Source organism: Halichoerus grypus, chromosome 1 (assembly GCF_964656455.1).
Source record: "Halichoerus grypus chromosome 1, mHalGry1.hap1.1, whole genome shotgun sequence".
NCBI classification, from domain to species: domain Eukaryota; kingdom Metazoa; phylum Chordata; class Mammalia; order Carnivora; family Phocidae; genus Halichoerus; species Halichoerus grypus.
Genome location: NC_135712.1, coordinates 148292576 through 148312036, shown reverse-complemented (window position 1 = coordinate 148312036; position 19461 = coordinate 148292576). Strand labels below are relative to the sequence as shown.

The 19461-nt window shown below is 45.2% G+C and overlaps 1 protein-coding gene and 1 pseudogene across 1 annotated transcript in view; one reads left to right on the top strand and one right to left on the bottom strand.

The window, feature by feature from the left end:
- Positions 1-11434: 11434 nt before the first annotated feature.
- Positions 11435-19461, top strand: part of SLC22A14 (solute carrier family 22 member 14) — a 28335-nt gene continuing 20308 nt past the window's right edge. The window contains exon 1 of the mRNA XM_078073497.1: positions 11435-11516. Within this exon, the coding sequence (XP_077929623.1) occupies positions 11463-11516 (54 nt within the window). The 5' untranslated portion in view covers positions 11435-11462. The remainder of the gene's footprint in view (positions 11517-19461) is intronic.
- Positions 14429-15100, bottom strand: LOC118536941 (small integral membrane protein 19 pseudogene; annotated as a pseudogene).

The following is a 19461-nucleotide window of genomic DNA, read 5'->3' as shown; positions in this document are numbered from 1 at the left end:
AGCCAGAGATAGAGATCGTTATCCAGTAGGAGGCACTGCTGTTCCCAATCCTGAACCTCACTGGAATTACCAAGAAGATAGGGAAGGGAAGGACGAGACCATACAATCACCTGTTTAATGAAAAAGGATTCTCTAAACCAGTAAACTTTGATAAAATTTGGGAAGTTACTCACGCAGCGATGAAAATCCAGCTCTGTTTCAGGGTCATTTGATGGAAGCCATCCATAAATGTACAAATCTGGGCCCAATCTCACCCGAGGGAACAACTACCCTAACCCTAACCTTAACCCTAACCCTAACCATTTTATAAGTCAGTCAGCACCTGACATCAGCCAAAAAGTGACCAAAATGGCTTTAGGTCCTTAAGCCCCCACCTGGCGAGTATTAGAGGTAACTACTAGAGTCTTTAATAACAGAGATATGGCTTTACAGCAGGAAAAGAACCAGAGAGCTAAATTGCAGGGTAAAATACAGCCTCAAATATTGGCTGGCACTATTGCGGATTACCCACAACACCAGACCCACCAGCCGCCAAAGAAAAAGTCAGTATCAGACACAGGACAAGGTAAGACCCCGTGCTACAGGTGTGGCCAAGTCGGACATTGCAGCAAAGAATGTCCAAAGGCTCTCCACCGGGGCCATGTCTTGCCCGCAAGAAAAAAGGACATTAGAAGGGAGACTGTCCTCCTCTCCAGAGAGGGAGGAAGACAGGAACCCGCTTCCCCACCCAAGAGCAGGCACCAGAGGATCTGACATGACGGGACCCTGAGGCTGGTCCAGCTCCCTTTGACATCAAGATGACCGAGCCCCGGGTTACCCTGGATGTGGAAGGTAAGTTTATCACTTTTCTTATTCATACAGGAGCCACTTACTCTGTTCTTCAGCACTCTGGCCCTACTTGTCTTTCCAATCACAGAATTGTTGGCAGAGAAGAGGAAACCAAAATGTGCCACCAGACAATGACTTTAACCTGCAAATAGAGAAGTCAATTGGTCACTCATGTTTTTCTAGTCCTTCCGTCTTGTCCCACTCCATTACTCGGATGAGGCTTAACGTATAAACTAGGAAGCAGGTTTGCTCTTACTAAGGAAGGGGATGGCTTGTTCTCTTTAACACCTGGAGAAGTAAAACCCTACCCTGATATCCCTGCTAGTATCTGGGAGAAAGTAAATCCCCAGGTCTGGGATTGTGATGTCCCAAGATGGGCTCTTAATGCCCAACCAGTCAAAGTGACTTGAAAGGACTCAACCACTGTACCTCATAAAAAACTATACCCTTTAAACCCTGAGGCAAAGACTGGGTTACAACTGCTTATTGATAAGTGTCTTAAACGTGGCATTTTAAAGCCTTGTCAGTCTCCTTACAGTGCTCCAATTCTCCCAGTAAAAAAAGCCAAATGGGGAATATAGCCAAATTTAAGAGCTATAAATGAAGTCGTTGTACCTATTCATCCCATAGTGCCAAATCCATATACTATTCTCACCAGGTCCCTGGTGACGCCAACTGGTTTACAGTACTTGACTTAAAAGATGCTTTCTTTTGCAACCCTCCAAGTGAGGAGAGGCAGCCACTATTTGCCTTTGAATGGGCCTCACTTTCAAGCCCACAGGCTGCGCCATGAACTTGGACGGTCTTGCTGCAGGGAGTTAGAGGCAGGCCTCACTTGTTTGGGGCTGCGCTTAAAAGACCTCCATGGTATTTCCCTGCCTCAAGGGACTACAGTTTAATATGTGGTGGATATTCTAATCTTAGCCCCACAAAAGAAATGTCTGGTGGCAGTTCTATAACTTAACTTAATTAACCCCTAACAAGGTGCAAATATCTAAACAGAAAGTACGATATTTGGGATATGAGCTAACACCAGGTCACTGTACCCTGTCTACTGACAGGAAAAAGGCTGTATTAGATCTTGGACCCCCAGGTACAGAAAAACACCTCTGTCCTTTCCTAGGTATGGCAGATTTCTGCCGCCTGTGGATTCCTGGATTTGGGCTCTTAGCCAGACCATTGTATGACTCGATTAGAGGCCCTGATGAAGAACCTTGACTCTGGACTAAAGCCCAGAGGACAGCCTTTCAAACATTAAAAGCGAAGCTTTTGTCAGCCCCAGCTTTGGTGTTACCAAATTTAGAAAAACCTTTCACTTTATATGTAGGAGAAAAACAGGGACACGCTTTGGGAATTCTTATGCTGGAATTCGGAAATAAAACAAGACCAGTGGGTTATTTTTCAAAGGCACTTGATAATGTAGCACAGGATTGGCCGCTTGTCTTTGAGCGGTGACTGCTCAGCCCTCCTGGTAGAAGCAGCTTCAGGACTTACTCTGGGACAGTCCTTCACAGTGATGACTCCACATCAGGTCCAAAGTGTCCTAGAGATCAAAGGCCACCAATGGATGACAGGAGACCGACTTACTAAATACCAGGCTATGCTTTGAGGCATAAGAATACTTAAAAGAATACTTAAAACCAGTCAAACTTTAAACCCGGCTACCCTAATGCCTGGACCTGACCATAGTACTTCTATGCTAGAACATGACTGCTCAGAGATGATCGATTTTGTTCATTCTAGCAGACCAGATTTAAAGGATTCCCCTATTGAGAATACAGATGACAATTGGTTTACTGATGGCAGTAGCTTCAGGGATAAGGGAGGGAGAAAAGCCAGGTATGCTATAGTTAAACTAAGACCACTGACCTCCAATAAATACTTCTGCTCAAAAGGCTGAATTAATAGTACCTACCTGTGCACGTCAATTGACAAAAAGCCTCAAAATTATTATTTATACTGACTCCAAATATGCTTTCCTGGTGTTTCGTGCCCATGGGGCATTTTGGAAGGAAAGGGGATTATTATCAAGCCATAACTCCTTAATCAAATATGGGCCTGAAATTCTTCTTCTTCTTTTTTTTTAAGATTTTATTTATTTATTTGTCAGAGAGAGGGAGAGACAGAGAGAGCAGAATCAGGGCGAGTGGCAGGTAGAGGGAGAGGCAGGCTCCCCGCTGAGCAAGGAGCCTGAAGTGTGGGGCTCGATCCCAGGACCCTAGGATCATGACCTGAGCCGAAGGCACACGCTCAACCGACTGAGCCACCCAGGCATCCTGGGCCTGAAATTCTTAGTCTTCTTGAGGCTGTACACTTACCTAAGGAGGTAGCTGTGATTCACCTCAGAGGACATTAAAAGAATATGACCTTAGAATCTAAAGGAAACAATTTGACAGGCAGCACAAAATAAACAAAGTTAAGTCTTATACAGTCTTAACTCCAATAAAGTACATAACTCCAGTCTATTCAGGCCAAGAAATTCACATAGCCCAATAATCAGGATATTCAAAAACTACACAGGACTGGCTTATTAATGAGGGAAAAAATCTTTATACCCAAAAATAACCAATGGAAGGTAGTACAGGGTTTACACCTGGCTACTCATTTGGACAAAAGGGCTTTAGAACATTTAATTAAAAATATAAGACATGTATCATATGATCTCACTGATATGAGGAATTTTTTTTTTAAGATTTTATTTATTTATTTGACAGAGAGAGACACAGAGAGAGAGTGAACACAAGCAGGGGAAGTGGGAGAGGGAGAAGCAGGCTTCCCGCAGAGCAGGGAGCCCGATGCGGGGCTTGATCCCAGGACCCTGGGACCATGACCCAAGCCAAAGGCAGATGCTTAACGATTGAGCCACCCAGGCACCCCTATGAGGAATTCTTAATCTCAGGAAACAAACTGAGGGTTGCTGGAGTGGTGGGGGGTGGGAGGGATGGTGTGGCTGGGTGATAGACATTGGGGAGGGTATGTGCTATGGTGAGCGCTGTGAATTGTGTAAGACTGTTGAATCACAGACCTGTACCTCTGAAACAAATAATACATTATATGTTAAAAAAAAAAAAAAGAAGATAGTAGGAAGGGAAAAATGAAGGGGGGGATCGGAGGGGGAGACAAACCATGAGAGACTATGGACTCTGAGAAACAAACTGGGGGTTCTAGAGGGGAAGGGTGTGGGGGGATGGGTTAGCCTCATGATGGATATTAAAGAGGGCACGTACTGCATGGAGCACTGGGTGTTATACGCAAACGATGAATCATGGAACACTACATCAAAAACTAAGGATGTAATGTATGGTGATTTACATAACATAATAAAATAAAATAAAATAAAAATAAAAATGGAAAACAAAACAAAACAAACAAACAAAAAAATATATTTGATGGAGTAAATTTAACAACTACAATAAAACAGGTCTGCGGATCCTGTATTGTTTGTGTACAAGTAAATCCAAAAGGCGTAGGCCGCCCCCTCCTCTCCTTTTGAAACCAGTCCAAAGGCATGGAATGTATCTAGGAGAGGGCTGACAGCTTGATTTCACACAAATGCCTCCTTGCAAAGGCTATAAATTCCTACTAGCGTTTGCTGATACTTTCACTGCATGGATCAAGGCCTTTCCTTGTAAAACTGAAAGAACCACGGGAAGTAACCAAAGTTTTGCTGCAAGAAATTATTGCTAGATTTGGCCTTCCACGATCCCTTTAAAGTAACAATGGTCCTTGTTTTACTGTGCAAATAACTCAACAAATAGCACAAGCTTCAAAAATTAAATATTTTCTACATTCAGCCTGGCATCCACAATCCTTTGGAAAGGTAGAAAAAGCTAATCATACTTTAAAACATCAGCTTTCGGGGCACCTGGGTGGCTCAGTCAGTTAAGCGTTTGCCTTCGGCTTAGGTCATGATCCCAGGGGCCTGGGATTGAGCCCCGCATCGGGCTCCCTGCTCAGTGGGGAGTCTGCTTCTCCCTCTGTCCCTCCCCCTGCTTGTGCTCTCTCTCTCTATCTCTGTGTCAAATAAATAAATAAATAAAATCTTAAAACAACAGCTTTCTAAACTTAGTCTAGAGACCCAGGAAAATTGGGCTACACTCTTACCAATAAGACTTCTCGGGATGAGGACTGCTTCAAAACAACCTCTAGGATTCAGCCCTTTTGAGTTATTATATGGGAAATCATTTCTTATGGCGGACCTGTTATTAGATGAAGATTGTAATTTTTTTTAAAGATTTTATTTATTTATTTGACAGAGAGAGGCACAGCGAGAGAGGGAACACAAGCAGGGGGGGTGGGAGAGGGAGAAGCAGGCTTCCCGCAGAGCAGGGAGCCCGATGCGGGGCTTGATCGCAGGACCCTGAGATCATGACCTGAGCCGAAGGCAGACACTTAATGACTGAGCCACCCAGGCGCCCCAAGAGTATAATATTTTATTAAATTATTCACTTGAGGCTGGTTTAATTCATAAGTTACTTGCTCCCAAAACCTGATTTAACTATAACTGGAAGTTCACCCCAGGTAAGTCTGGAAGACATGGTTTAATTAAAAGATTGGAAGTCAGATACAGCAGGGGACTTAAATCCAAAATGGAAAGGTCCATCTCAGGTCATATTATGTATTTCCATTGCAGTAAAGTTAGAGGGGCACTCTTCCTGGACTCATATATCTATAATAAAACCTGTATTTCCTTCACAGGAAACCAATGAACAAACTAATATGCCTTCTTACTCTTGTGAATGTCCTAACAGCAGCTCAAGGGGGTGCATGTGCCATTATTGAGAGAGAATGCTGTGTATACATCCCAGGTTATCATAAAAATGTCACAGGACTACCCAAAAATATGAATACTCAAATTAAGGCTCCACAAAATTCTTCCCTCTCTTTAGACGATTGGTTAAACTCCTGGTTCAGGGGAGGACTATGGTCAACTCTGAAGGCTCTCTTTGTTGGACTTCTCGGTCTTACAGCCATTTTAATTCTAATATGTTGCCTTTTTCAATGTTTCTCCGCTTGATGTCCAGACTCCATGATTACAGTAACTTCACGTCGACAGATGGTCCTTACCAACCACAGATACTTCTTTGCTGTCCACATTGGACTCAGCTGCCTCCGCCTTTCATAACTCCCCTATACGTGCCCTGACTGATCAATGTTGACCCACAGGTAAGCACATCTCTACGCCCCTATTCAGCAGGAAGAAACTAAAGAAGATGAGACCTTGTGCCTTCAACAATATCAAATATTTAAGTATCAAAATTGTTCGGTGTGGGGGGTAGGGGGATGATGAGATAACAAAAGGCAAGCTGAGTTCAAAAGACAAACTGACACTCTGCATACTATTCTCCCTCCCAAGATGAGAGTGGGAGAGATGTGACATTTCTTGGGCACTCCTGATTGCCCAAGAACAAAGGAAGGAAAAAGCAAATGGTCACCTGATAAAGACCACAGTCATGAAGGACATCAAACACCATCAGTTTGTAACTGTCTTAATGATTTACAAGAAAAGCACAATCTTGGGGCGTCAGGATGGCGCAGTTGGTTAGGTGTCCAACTCTTGGTCTTGGCTCAGGTCATGATCTCAGGGTCATGAGATGTGCCCTGCATCAGGCTCTGTGTTCAGTGCAGAGTCTGCTTGAGACCCTCCGCCCCCCTCAAATAAATAAATTAATAAAAGAAAAAGAAAGAAAGAAAGAAAAAAAGAAAGAAAAAGAAAGAAAGAAAGGAAGAGAAAGAAAGAAAGAAAGAAAAGAAAGAAAGAAAGAAAGAAAGAAAGAAAGAAAGAAAGAAAGAAAGAAAGAAAGAAAGAAAGAAAGAAAAGCACAATCTTGAGAATAGTCAGACTTCCAGAAACCTATAGACTCAATTTCCTGGAGCCCTAACATCATCTCCCCCCTCCAGAGGATAAAAAAAGCCTATATAATCAGTCACTCACTCCTCATACTTAGAATGCAGGCTTTTCTGCCCATGGGTCCTGTCCCCGTGCTTTAATAAAATCACCTTTTTTGCACCGAAAACATCTCAAGAATTCTTTCTCGGCCATTAGCTCTCAGACCCAAACTCCAAACTACATCAGGGGCCCCATAGGACATTTGATCCTGCTGAGGACTCTGTGTCTGCTCCAAATCAAAACTTCAGGCTTGCATTCTCTTCAAAGATCCTCCATCCCCAGCCCCACCTTCGGCTCACACCTAACAGGGTGGCCCGGGAACCCCCGGTGGGGCAAGAGAGGAGGCTGGGTGTTCCTCTCCTCGTCTTCCTCCTCCCTTTCCCCCTCCGTCCCCTCTGGCTCCTGCGGAGAGGGCTCTTACAGGATGAGGGGAAAGGGCAGCAGTCTTGCTCCTTAGCTGCTGCTGGCCAGAGCTCTTTCCCGGCTCTTCCATGGGGACATCTTGCTGGGATTTCTCAGCGGTGCTCCCAGGACCCGTGCCTGTTCCTGCGTCTGAGCAGCGTACTCCCAGCTGACCTCTCGGGCCCCTCTTCAGCTCCTGCCTCCCAGCACTGCTCCCCACATAGTCTGTCTTGCTGCCAGCATACCTTTCCTTACAAGACAGCCCTCCTGGGTGGGGTCCCATCAAGTGACCGCAGGCCAGGCTATCTTCCCCGGCAACTACCTGGCCCACAAGAGCACCATACATCTTTGCACCAGCAAATGGTGGAAAAGCGCTTTCCTGGCCTTGGCCCCCACTTTGCCCTGCCTCCCAGGTAACCCCAGCTAGCCTCCCAGCAGATGGTGATCTCCTCCTCACAAGCAGCTCCAGGCCTGAAGAAGGAGGGTTCCTTCAGAACCTCCCTCCCTCTCTCTCACTCACCTTCTCCTATAGAGGCTGGAGGGGGCAGTAGGTGCTGGGCTAGTTTCCCCATCTTTGTGAATCCGGCAAGGAAGGTGTCCAGCACCTCTTTTGAATACATGGATATATTTTTTTTTTTTCTTAAAGATTTGTTTATTTGACAGAGAGAGATAGCGAGAGAAGGAACACAAGCAGGGGGAGTGGGAGAGGGAGAAGCAGGCTTCCCGCAGCGCAGGGAGCCCGATGTGGGGCTCGATCCCAGGACCCTGGAATCATGACCTGAGCCGAAGGCAGACGCTTAACGACTGAGCCACCCAGGCGCCCCTGAATACATGGATATTTTTTACTCACAGACTCGGCTTTGAAGTGACAGGAAAAAGTTTCATTTAGCTTCCTGCTACGTACCCAATCGTGGAATCCCAAGCTAAAGTCACCCACTGGGGACACTTGAATGTCTTTCGTGGCACAGTGTGGCGCCCAGGCTAAATCTGCCTGGCTGGGAAAACCTGCATGGGATTTGGAAAGCAGCCAGTTCAAAGCCAGAGGCAGTTTTCTCTAAAATGTGGACACTCACATTCTTTTGAAGCAGAATGATCTCCATTCCTGGAAAGAGACTTGAACAGATCCTTTAGGACACAAGCATCAATGCAAAGATTCACCTATTGCCTTTGGGCAGGTCTTTGAGCACTTTCTTTTTCTTTTTCTTTTTTTTTTAGGGATTGTAGGCTGTTGGGGGAAAGATTTTTCTTCTTCTTTCTTTTTTTCTTTCTTTAAGATTTTATTTCTTTATCTGACAGAGAGAGAGAGAGAGAGAGAGAGAGCCCAAACAGGAGAGTGGCAGGCAGAGGGAGAAGCAGGCTCCCCACCAAGCAGGGAGCCCGATGCAGGACTCGATTCCAGGACCCTGGGATCATGACCTGAGCCGAAGGCAAACGCTTAACCGACTGAGCCACCCAGGCACCCCGGAAAGATTTTTCTTTGTATGTATTAAAAAGCGCCCTGTGATTTGTTCTGTGTAAATGGGAAATGTCTGTCTTTTAGCAGTTGCTGACAGGAGGTCAGCAGCTGAGACCCTGGGACCTCGGGTGAGAAGATATGCAGGCCAATCTTAACTCTATCCCGAGGAGCATGAGAGAAAGGGGGCCTGATGGGACGAGGAAGTTTCCAGTATAGGCTGGACCATGGCGGTTCTCCATAGACTGTGTTGATCAGAGAAAAGCCCAGATTTGGGAGACACACTAGCAATGAGCCCTTATGGTTAGCTGTATGGAGGCGAGGACACGGCTCAGCTCTCAGGCCTTGGTGACAGGAGCCTGCTACTTAGGCTTCCCATTGTAGAGTGGATGATTTCATAGGTCCCTTTACACAAATTCTCAAGGATTCTAATCTTGAGTGTGAAAGGCAGAGGGCTCTGTTCGTCTATCCCCGAGGTTCAAGGAGATAGGAAAGGAGTGCCAACCCCCCACCCCACCCCCGCACCCCTGGGTCTCAGGACAGAGTCTTGGAGCATGGCCCTGACTTACACACCCTGGACTTGCCTCACTGACAAACCCACTCACCCAGTGCTCCATCTTAGGGAGCATGCTGGACCCAGAAATGCACAATTCATCTGCAGCTATTGAACCGCCCCCCCGCGCCCCCCTCCCCGGTGACTCAGGAGAATGCTGTGGATGAGGAGAAGACACAGTGGGGTTACACAAGGCAGCTGACGCAGGTGCAGGGCCTGGAAGGCCCCCCAAGGACGGGCATCTAGGAGGAGAAGGAAGTGCAGGCCAGATGAAGAGCAGGCAGGCAGGAGGTGCAGAAGGGCGTTGGGGAGGAGACCAGGAATAGGCACGTGTGGAGCTGGAAGTTCTGGGAGCTTGAGAAGGCACACTCAGGTGGGGCTTAGAAGACCACACATGTTTAATTTCAAACTTTGTTCTGAGAGCAATAAAAGGCACTGACTGTCCTTTCTCTTTGAGCAAGGGAGTGGCCCGAGCAGATCTGTATTATAAAACTCACCCTATCTCTGAAGAACGTGTTGGAAGAGGGCAAAAGCAGGGTCAGAGGAACAAGGCAGGGCATCATTACAATGAACTCAGTTGCACACATTTACCACCTCATCTTATCTGATGATTAAATGGGGGTGATGACCGTGGACTGGAGGGACTAGGAGGCGAATACCTGATTGGTGTCCCCCCTGGCCTGCGCCGCTGGGCCCCGGGGCTGGGGAGCTGGGCCAAGAACCTCCTGCTCCTCGCTGTGGCTGCTCTGTGGCTTCCCTCTGGCAGAAACCTCTAAGTCCTGACTTCCAGCTCATTCCCCTAAAACTGATTCACCGCTGTCCCTCCCACCCCAGCTCCTGCTGTCCTCTGGGAAATACACGTCCATCTCCAAAGTCCCAATAATCGCTGGCATATAGAAAGGAGGACCCTCTGATTGAGACAGCCCGTCCTCTGCCCGCAGCCCCCTCGTCCCGGCCCGCTCGCTCCGTTGTCCCTCTCTGCCCGCGTCTGCCATGCTGCAATGACAAAGTGCCACAGACAGGTGGCTGAAACACACAAATGTGTTTTCTCACATTTCTGGAGGCTGAGTGCCGGCAGTGCCAGTTCTGGTGAGGCCTCTTCCTGGCTTGCAGACACGGCCACCTTCTCGCCACGACTCTCACCCGAGGGCCCCACTCTCATGACCTGACCTAAACGGAATTGCCTTCCGAAGACCCATCTCCAAAGACCGTCATGCATTGGGGGCTAGGGCTTCAACCTATACATTTGGGGGACACAAACGTTCAGTCCATAACACCATCCTTAGCCTCACCAGGCCCCCTGGGCTGCTGACTTGGGGACTTTCTCCCCACCTGGGTCCTCTCTGCTCAGATTAGAGGGTGTCCGCCATGGTTTTCAAGTCTACCGGGAGACAGACACCGTTTCTCCCTGTTGCCAGAAGCCTACTCCTTAACCCCTCTACTCTGGTTGCGCCCAGCTAGAAAACCACAGCAGTGAGTGAACCCCATCGTCTGCCTTTGCTCTCCCTGCACCCCAGGTGGCTGGTCACTGCCAGAGTCACATGCCCAGCAGGCCTATCCTGTGAATTCCCGGTCACCAGCGTCCACTGGGCTTAACAGCACCCAGCCTTCCTACCAGCCTTTTGTAGTCAGCTTCCAACCTTCACCAGTGGCCATTTCCACCCTCCATCTGCATAACTCCCTTCCTCCTATTTCCATTCTAACATAGAACTCCCCTCCTTTCTGAGAAAGGAGAAACCATCCTATGGCGGCTCCCCAAACTTCCCACCACCAAATCTTAAACCTACACTGCCTCAGGCCTCAACTCTGCTTCCAGCTCTGTTCTCGGGTCTGAAGACAACTGAGGGCCTCTGACTCTCCTCCCCCTTCCCCGCCCTGGGCATGGGGACCCGGGATGGGCAAGTTGTGTCTGGAAGGGTAGGAGAGTTTCCCTCAGTGGGGCTTATGGGGACAGCAGGTGCTCCAGGTGCCAGAACCATCTGCCCTCATGTGGAGATTTTCCCAGCCCACCTTGCCCCATTCTGTCTCTAGGGTCTGTGGCTGGAGTAGAATGGAGTAGAATGCTGCTCCTCACCATCCTTCCCCACCCGGAGGACCTCCCTGCCCCATTGTGACATTATTCCCCGGCCACCAATGGAACCCAAGAGTTCTGCTTCCAAGGGTCTAGCTGGGCCTGGATTGTGGTCAGGTGGGCCCTGGCTTTGGCTTGTGGTTCTGTCTCCAGGGAGGAGGGACTGGGGGGGTGTGGAAGGTGGCAATTATGATGACACCTGGCAACTGTGGGCCTGTGTTCTCAGCACAGATGTGGACAGGAGCCTGCTGGGGCCTGTTCAGCTATGCGAAGTCTGTGGAAGGAGCAGGCTGCCCTCACAGGAAATGCGAGTTCTCAGGTATGGTATTTGGCCATTTCCTGCCCTCAGATCAAGTGCTGCTCCCGGCTTTACCTCCCTTTCCTGGGCCTCTTTTGTACGCAGAACTGACTGCCTGGGGCCTGCCCCCCTGGCAGGGGACCTTTGGGGTCAGCAGAGGAAACAAATGCTCCAGAGCCTTGCAGACGGGCAGGGCCCCGTGAGGGGCACACTGAAGGGGACCCGGCAGGAGAAGGCTAGTTCAGCTGGCTCCAGGCCTGAAAGCCAACTCTGTGAGGAGAGTGAAGTTCCCTATGTGGGAGGTCTCTATCTACCGCCACCCCCTCCAGCCTTCCACGCATACACACTGTATTGGTTCCTGATAGCTGCTACAGCAAGTTACTACAAACACAGTCACTTCCCACAAATCTGTTACCTTCTGGTTCTGGAGGTCAGAAGTCCAAAATGGGTCTTACTAGGCTAAAATCAAACTGTCAGTAGGGCTGCATTCCTTTCTGGAGGCTCTAGAGGAGAATTCATTTTCTTACCTTTTCCAGCTTCTACGGGCTGCCCACTTTGCTTGGCTGCTGATCCCCTCTATCTTTAAAGCCCACGATGGTCAAGTCCTAATGGATGTAGCTAGAGTGTATTCATTTTCATTGTTGTATTGTATTCCATTATTTAAATATACTACACTTTATCCATTGTTCTGTTAATGGACATTTGTGCTCTTTTTTTTCATATTTGATGTGTGTTATCATGAACATTTTGCTGTCCATTCCTGGATCGTATGTAAAAATGTTTCCCCAAGGTATATACCTAGAAGTAGAATTGCTGGGTCATAAGGTATGCAAATATTCAACTGTATAAGACAATGCCAGATTGCTTTTCCAAGTGGAACTAGGAATAATCCTGCCAGAAATGATGACTTGGTATTGTCAGACTTCCTAATCTTGTCAAGCAAATGAGTGTAAATATCTCATTATGGCCCTGATTTGCATTTCCCTCATTATTAAAGAAGCCAAACATTTGTTCATGTTTGTGTGCCACAGGAATTTTCTGTTCTTGAAATGCCCATTCATATCTCTCACCCAGTTTTCTATTGTCTTTTTATAATTGATTTGTAAGGTTCTTTACTCTTTTTTTTTTTTTTAAAGATTTTATTTATTTATTTGAGAGAGAGAGAGTGTGAGAGAGAGCATGAGAGGGGAGAGGGTCAGAGGGAGAAGCAGACTCCCTGCTGAGCAGGGAGCCCGATGTGGGACTCGATCCTGGGACTCCAGGATCATGACCTGAGCTGAAGGCAGTTGCTTAACCAACTGAGCCACCCAGGCGCCCCTGTAAGGTTCTTTATTCTTGATTCTCATTTTTTTCCCCCAGTAATATGTGTTCGCAAACTTATTCTCCCAGTTGTGGCTTTTTTTTTTTTTTTAATTTTCATCTGCAAGTAGTCAATTTATCATTTAACAACTTTATGGTTAGCATAAAATAGCATAGCTTTTGTGTCTTGATTAAGAAATCCTCACCCAAGGGATGCCTAGGTGGCTCAGTCGGTTAAGGGTCTGCCTTCAACTCGGGCCATGATCCCAGGGTCATGGGATCGAGTCCTGCATTGGGCTCTTTGTTCAGTGGGGAGCCTGCTTCTCCCTCTGCCCCTCCCCCCTGCTTGGGCTCTCTCTCTCTCTCTCTCTGACAAATAAATAAAATCTTTAAAAAATTCTCACCTGAAAGTAAAACATATATTCCTTATATTTTCTACTAAAAGTTTTGTTCTTGAGTCCTTAAGAGGGCTGGAATTTTTGTTTATGATGTGAAGCATTTTTCTTCCATTTCTGATCAGTCATGCTGCTCTCTTTTTCCTTCCAAACTTTTGTTTGTATAGATCTATTTCTGGGCTTTCTATTTAGCTATTCATGAACTGTTACCACTGTGTCTTTAATGAATGTAACTTTATAATAAATTTTGATATCTGGCAGGACAAATCATTCCTCTCTATGATTCTTCAGAATTGTCTTAGGTATTCATGCCCTTTATTCTTCCATATTTTGCAATCATCTTGAGAAATTTCACAAAAGTACCTTTTGGATTTTGACTGGAATTCTACTGAACCTAGAGATCAATATGGGAAAGAGTTGACAATTTTTATTCATGGCCATTAGATATCTCTCCACGTATTTTGCTTTCTCAACATATTTTCGTAAGTTTTTTTTCTTAAGGGAGGGAGGAAGGGGCAGAGGGAGAGTGAGAGAGAGAATCTTAAGCAGGCTCCATGCCCAGTGTGGAGCTCAATGCAGGGCTGGATCTCACAACCCTGAGATCATGACCTGAGCTGAAATCAAGGGTGGGAGGCTTAACTGACTGAGTCACCCAGGCGCCCCCATGTGTTCAGGCTTCTTAAGCCATTTTTTAAATTTGTGTAACAAATGAGTAAGAGATGAAATTTATTTATTTTTATTGTTATTTTTTTTTAGAGTAGCTCTATGGGCAATGTGGGGTTTGAGCTCACGACCCCAAGATCAAGAGTTGCATGCTCTACCGACTGAGCCAGCCAAGCACCAGTGACATGCAATTTTTTTTTTTTTTTAAGATTTTATTTATTTGACAGAGACACAGCGAGAGAGGGAACACAAGCGGGGGGAGCGGGAGAGGGAGAAGCAGGCTTCCCGCTGAGCAGGGAGCCCGATGCGGGGCTCGATCCCAGAACCCTGGGATCATGACCTGAGCCGAAGGCAGACACTTAACGACTGAGCCACCCAGGGGCCCCCTGACATGCAATTTTAAACAGCAAAATGAAACACACAAACACACACACACACACACTAGGGAAAAGTCACAAATAAATGATTCTATGGAGACAGAGTTTTTTAAAAATGCTATTCATGATTTAGTAGAATTAGGAGTTTGCTACCGTGTTGTTTAACAACAATTACTTATATCGCTCATTTTCTGAGATTTCATTCCAACGAGAGCCGCATATTGTTATCTTGGTTTAATGGCTGCTGATAGCGAGACTTCCTGGAAATGGAATACATTTCCAGTCGCTATCTTTTTTTTTTTTAAAGGTTTATTTATTTATTTATTTATTTGACAGAGAGGGAGACAGCGAGAGAGGGAACACAAGCAGGGGAAGTGGGAGAGGGAGAAGCAGGCTTCCCGCCGAGCAGGGAGCCCGAGGCGGGGCTCGATCCCAGGACCCCGAGATCATGACCTGAGCCGAAGGCAGACGCTTAACGACTGAGCCACCCAGGCGCCCTCCAGTTGCTATCTTAATTGAATTTTGCTTATCGTGTCATAAAAGTTGGGCTCTAATGAAGTTTCTGCTCTGGTGGCACACTGGATACCCTCATAATTTTCTTTTTATTCCTTTTGGCACACATGAAGAGCCCAAAGCTGACAAGGATCCCGACACAGTAAAAGTTGGTGGCTTCATTCTAGGCCCTTTTAAGGCCATAATCGATAGAGCCATTGGCACCCATCACCCCCTAACCTCCAGGCAGAGGAGCTGCTCGCTGGGAGGCAGCAAGCGACTGGGCTGCTCCTGGCTCCTTCCCCGGAGTCAGGGCTGGTCCCACACTGCATTCAGTTGTCTTCCTAGTCTCCTCCAACCTAGAAAAAATCAGCTTCATTTTTCATGCTTTGACACTTTTGCAAAGTACTAGCTAGTTATTTTGTAGAATGTTCCTAAATTTGTTTGGTGTTTTCTTATGATTGTATCAACATTATGCATTTTTGGCAAGAAGTGATGATATACCCTTCTTTTTTTAAAAAACTCAAAATTTGACTTTTTTTTTTGGAAGATTTTATTTATTTATTTGACAGAGAAAGAGCACAAGTAGGCAGAGCAGGAGGCAGAGGGCCCAATGTGGGACTCGATCCCAGGATCCTGGTGTCATGACCTGAGCTAACGGTCTGACTGAGCCACCCAGGCGCCCCGATATACCCTTCTTAGCGCGTGGTATCAAGGGGTACCTGATGTCAACATGTCCCGTTACCGGTGATTTTAACTTTGATCACTTGTTTGAAGTGGTGTCTGCCAAATTTCTTCATTAGAAAGTTATTGTTTTCCCCTTTGTAATTGGTAAGTATCATATGGGGAGATACTTTGAGACTCTGCAAGTATCTGTTTCTCATATGTTCATCCTCTAGTTTTATATATCCATCAATGAGTCTTTTTTTTTTTTTTAATTTGAGAGAGAGAGAGTGAGAGAGCACGAGAGGGGGGAGGGTCAGAGGGAGAAGCAGACTCCCTGCTGAGCAGGGAGCCCGATGTGGGACTCGATCCTGGGACTTCAGGATCATGACCTGAGCCGAAGGCAGTCGCTTAACCAACTGAGCCACCATCAATGATTCTTGCCTGCAGTGATTACAACTCTGGTGCTTGCCAAATGGTGATTTTCTATTTCCATCATTCCTTCTATATTATTAATGTAGAATTCTACAGTAAGGAAGAGCCGTCCCTTTTCTCCTGTTAACTATTTTATCAGCATGGACTCAGGTATATTTAGTTTATAGGTTATAATCTATTACTATCATTATTTATTTTGTTGCTAAAATTGTCCCAGGTTTGGTTTTGGGGGACTTCCCCAAAACTTCTGGTTGGCTTCTATGTCCTTCTGACATGCCCCTGTCATTTTCAGGGCCACTTCCTTACTTTATGGCAGCACAAAACATCTCTCCCCCTCCCCCACATCTTGCATTTTTCCTGCTCCAGTCCTGGGATCAACCACTTCTCCAAAGAACCCTCATTCTTTTACTTAGAAACCAAGATCTGAGTACTAGGTGTGATCATTGCTATGAGGTTCACTGCTTGTGGGCCATCTCAGTGTGCAGGGCTAGAAAATACATATCCAGCATCTCTCTATCTCCCCATATGTGTCTGAAGTCATGAGTTCATACTGGTACCTTTTTTTTTTTTTTTAAAGATTTTATTTATTTATTTGACAGAGAGACACAGCGAGAGAGGGAACACAAGCAGGGGGAGTGGGAGAAGGAGAAGCAGGCTTCCCGCTGAGCAGGGAGCCCGATGCGGGGCTCGATCCCAGGACCCCGGGATCATGACCTGAGCCGAAGGCAGACGCTTAACCGACTGAGCCACCCAGGCGCCCCCATACTGGTACCTTTGATTCCAATCCAACACCATGGTCTTCATTCTAGTCTTCCCCTGTCCTTGGTTGTAACTCTTCTCTCTAACAGAAATCTAGCTCTTATTACCTACAATACAGTTATTTGCTTAACTCCAGCATGTACATAAAGTTTCAGAATTGCAAATTCATTGTCCCCATGACAAACAGATGCACTAACTAGAATACATTTTTGTACAATTCTTATCTTCAGCTTTATATCATCAACATATTATTTTCCAAAGTTACTTAGGCTAGTTCTTTTCTTCTCTGTCCCCTTCAAGGTGGTTACGACGTTTATTTATAATACACTTAAGTTTGCCATTTGGATTTTTGCCTTGTTCTGATTAATTTTAATTATTTATTTGAGGAGGGGGGTGTATGTGAAACATGCTATGGTTCCAAGGGTCAGAATACAAAAAGCTATACTTAGAGAAGCTATACTTCCATCACTCCCCCTCATTCCTTTACCCCCATCACCTGTTTGCACCCACTCCCTCTCATAGATAACCAATCTCATTAGCCTGTGACTTACCTGTCCTGTATTTTTTTCCCCACAAATGAGCATATATACCTTATAGCTCCCTTTATTATATGAAAGGTAGCATACTATATATATTCTTGAACATATTGCTTTTCTCACTCACCAGTGTGGCCTGGAAATCATTCCATATCAGTTCATAGAAATTTTCCTCTTTTTTTTTTTACAGCTGCATAATATTCCATTGGGCAGATGTACTATCTTTTATTCAACCACTCTCCTATGTATGGACATTTAGATTGTTCCTAATATTTTGCAATACCATCAATGCTGCAGTGAATAATCTTGTGCCTTTGTATTTTCTTATTGATGAAAGTGTATCTTCAGGGTAAATTCCTAGAAGTGGGATTGCTGAGCCAAAAAGTTAGTGCGTATGTAATTCTGTCAAGTGTTTCAGTGGTCTCCAAGACCACCCCCAGTTCTGGGATTCACTAGATGCACTCACAGGCCTCAGAGATTGTTATACTCACCACTAAAATTTATTACAGTGGAAGGATACAAAGCAAGGTCAATAAAGGAGAAAGATGCTTGGGGTGGAGTCTAGGGGAACCAGGCACCAGCTTCCAACAGTACTCTTCAGCAGAATTACACAGCACGCCCTTACTCCCCCAGCGATGAACAGTAGCAACATAAGTCAAGTTTTTTTTCTGCCAGGGAACCTTCCCTGAGCCTGAGTTGAGGGTTTTTAATGCCCCTGGGGGCGGGGGACAGGGGTTGGTCACATAGGCACAAAGTACCTTCCTGATTAACTGCAGTTACTGTAACTTCATGACTCAATTTCAGACCTTAGGAAAGAAGGAGATGTTCCCCATAAGGCACAAACCACATAGATAGGCCAGTACAACGTGGTTCAAAGTTCCAAGCATGCAAAATACTCTTACCAGTTTGTAGCACAGGGCTCCATTCCCAGAAGCCAGCTGAAGACCAGTCTCACACGCAGGTCCTATGAGAATGTGCAAGATTTAAGCAACTCAGGGCAGCTGGGTTAACTCTCCTGCATATTAGGTATTGCTAAATTGTCCTTCAGAAGGTTTGTACCAATTTGCATTCCCATCAACAATGGGAATTTGTTTCTTCACGGTGTCACCAACAAATTGTGTTGTCATAGTTTTTAATTTTTGCCAACCTGATAGGTAAAAAATGTTCTTAGTATTGTTATAATTTGCATTTCTCTAATTTCAAGTGAACTTGAACATTTTCCCATTAAATGGTTTATTTTTACAAATTGAATGGCTTTAGGTTTTCAGGCATGTAATTGACTTTCATATATTCACATTATACTCAGCTAGTTTGCTAATTTCTCCTTTTGTTTCTAATTATTTGTAGATTCTTTGGGGTTTTATTTTCTTCTTTCCAATCTTTATGCTTTTAATTTCTCTTTATCTCATGGCACTGCCTAGGGCTGCTAGTACAATGTTGAATAGGTGATTGTGGACACTTTTGTCTTCTCATTTTCAAAGGGAATAATTCTAATGTTTCCCCATTTTAGGATATTTGGAGGGGGGGTAGATTCCCTTTGTTGGATCAAAGAAATTGTAATTTTTTTCGAGGATTTACAAAAAACCATGAATCAGTGTTGAATTTATCAAATGCATTTCCTGCATCTCTAAACATGATCATATGGCTTTTCTCTACTTATACAGGATTTATGTATTTTCTTTTTTTTTTTTTTTTTAAGATTTTATTTATTTATTTGACAGAGAGAGACACAGTGAGAGAGGGAACACAAGCAGGGGGAGTGGGAGAGGGAGAAGCAGGCTTCCCACTGAGCAGGGAGCCTGATGCGGGGCTCGATCCCAGGACCCCGGGATCATGACCTGAGCTGAAGGCAGACGCTTAACGACTGAACCACTCAGGCACCCCTGTATTTTCTAATAGTAAAATCATCTTTGCATTCCTAGTTTAAAACTGACTTGACTGTGGTATATTTTTCCTCTTTATACAGTATCAAATTTGATTTACTAACATTGTACTTAGAGCATTTACAACTATTTTTATGAATTAAAGGGATCTATAATTTCCATTGTTGTACAATAGTTCTCTAGTTTTGTTATTGAAGTTAGAATGATTGGGAAGTTTCTCTCTCTTCTTATTCCCTGAAAAACAATTGTATACACTGGGATAATCTGTTACATAAAAGTTTGGTAGACATCCCATAGAACATTTTGGGTCTGGTGTTTTCTTTGTGAAAAGGTTCTTAATTTCTGCTTTCATTTCTTTCTTTTTTAAAATTTATTTTTATTTTATTTTATATTATTATTATTTAGAAAGAGAGAGATGGGGGCGCTGTGCAGAGGGAGAGGGAGAGAGAGAATCTCAAGCAGAC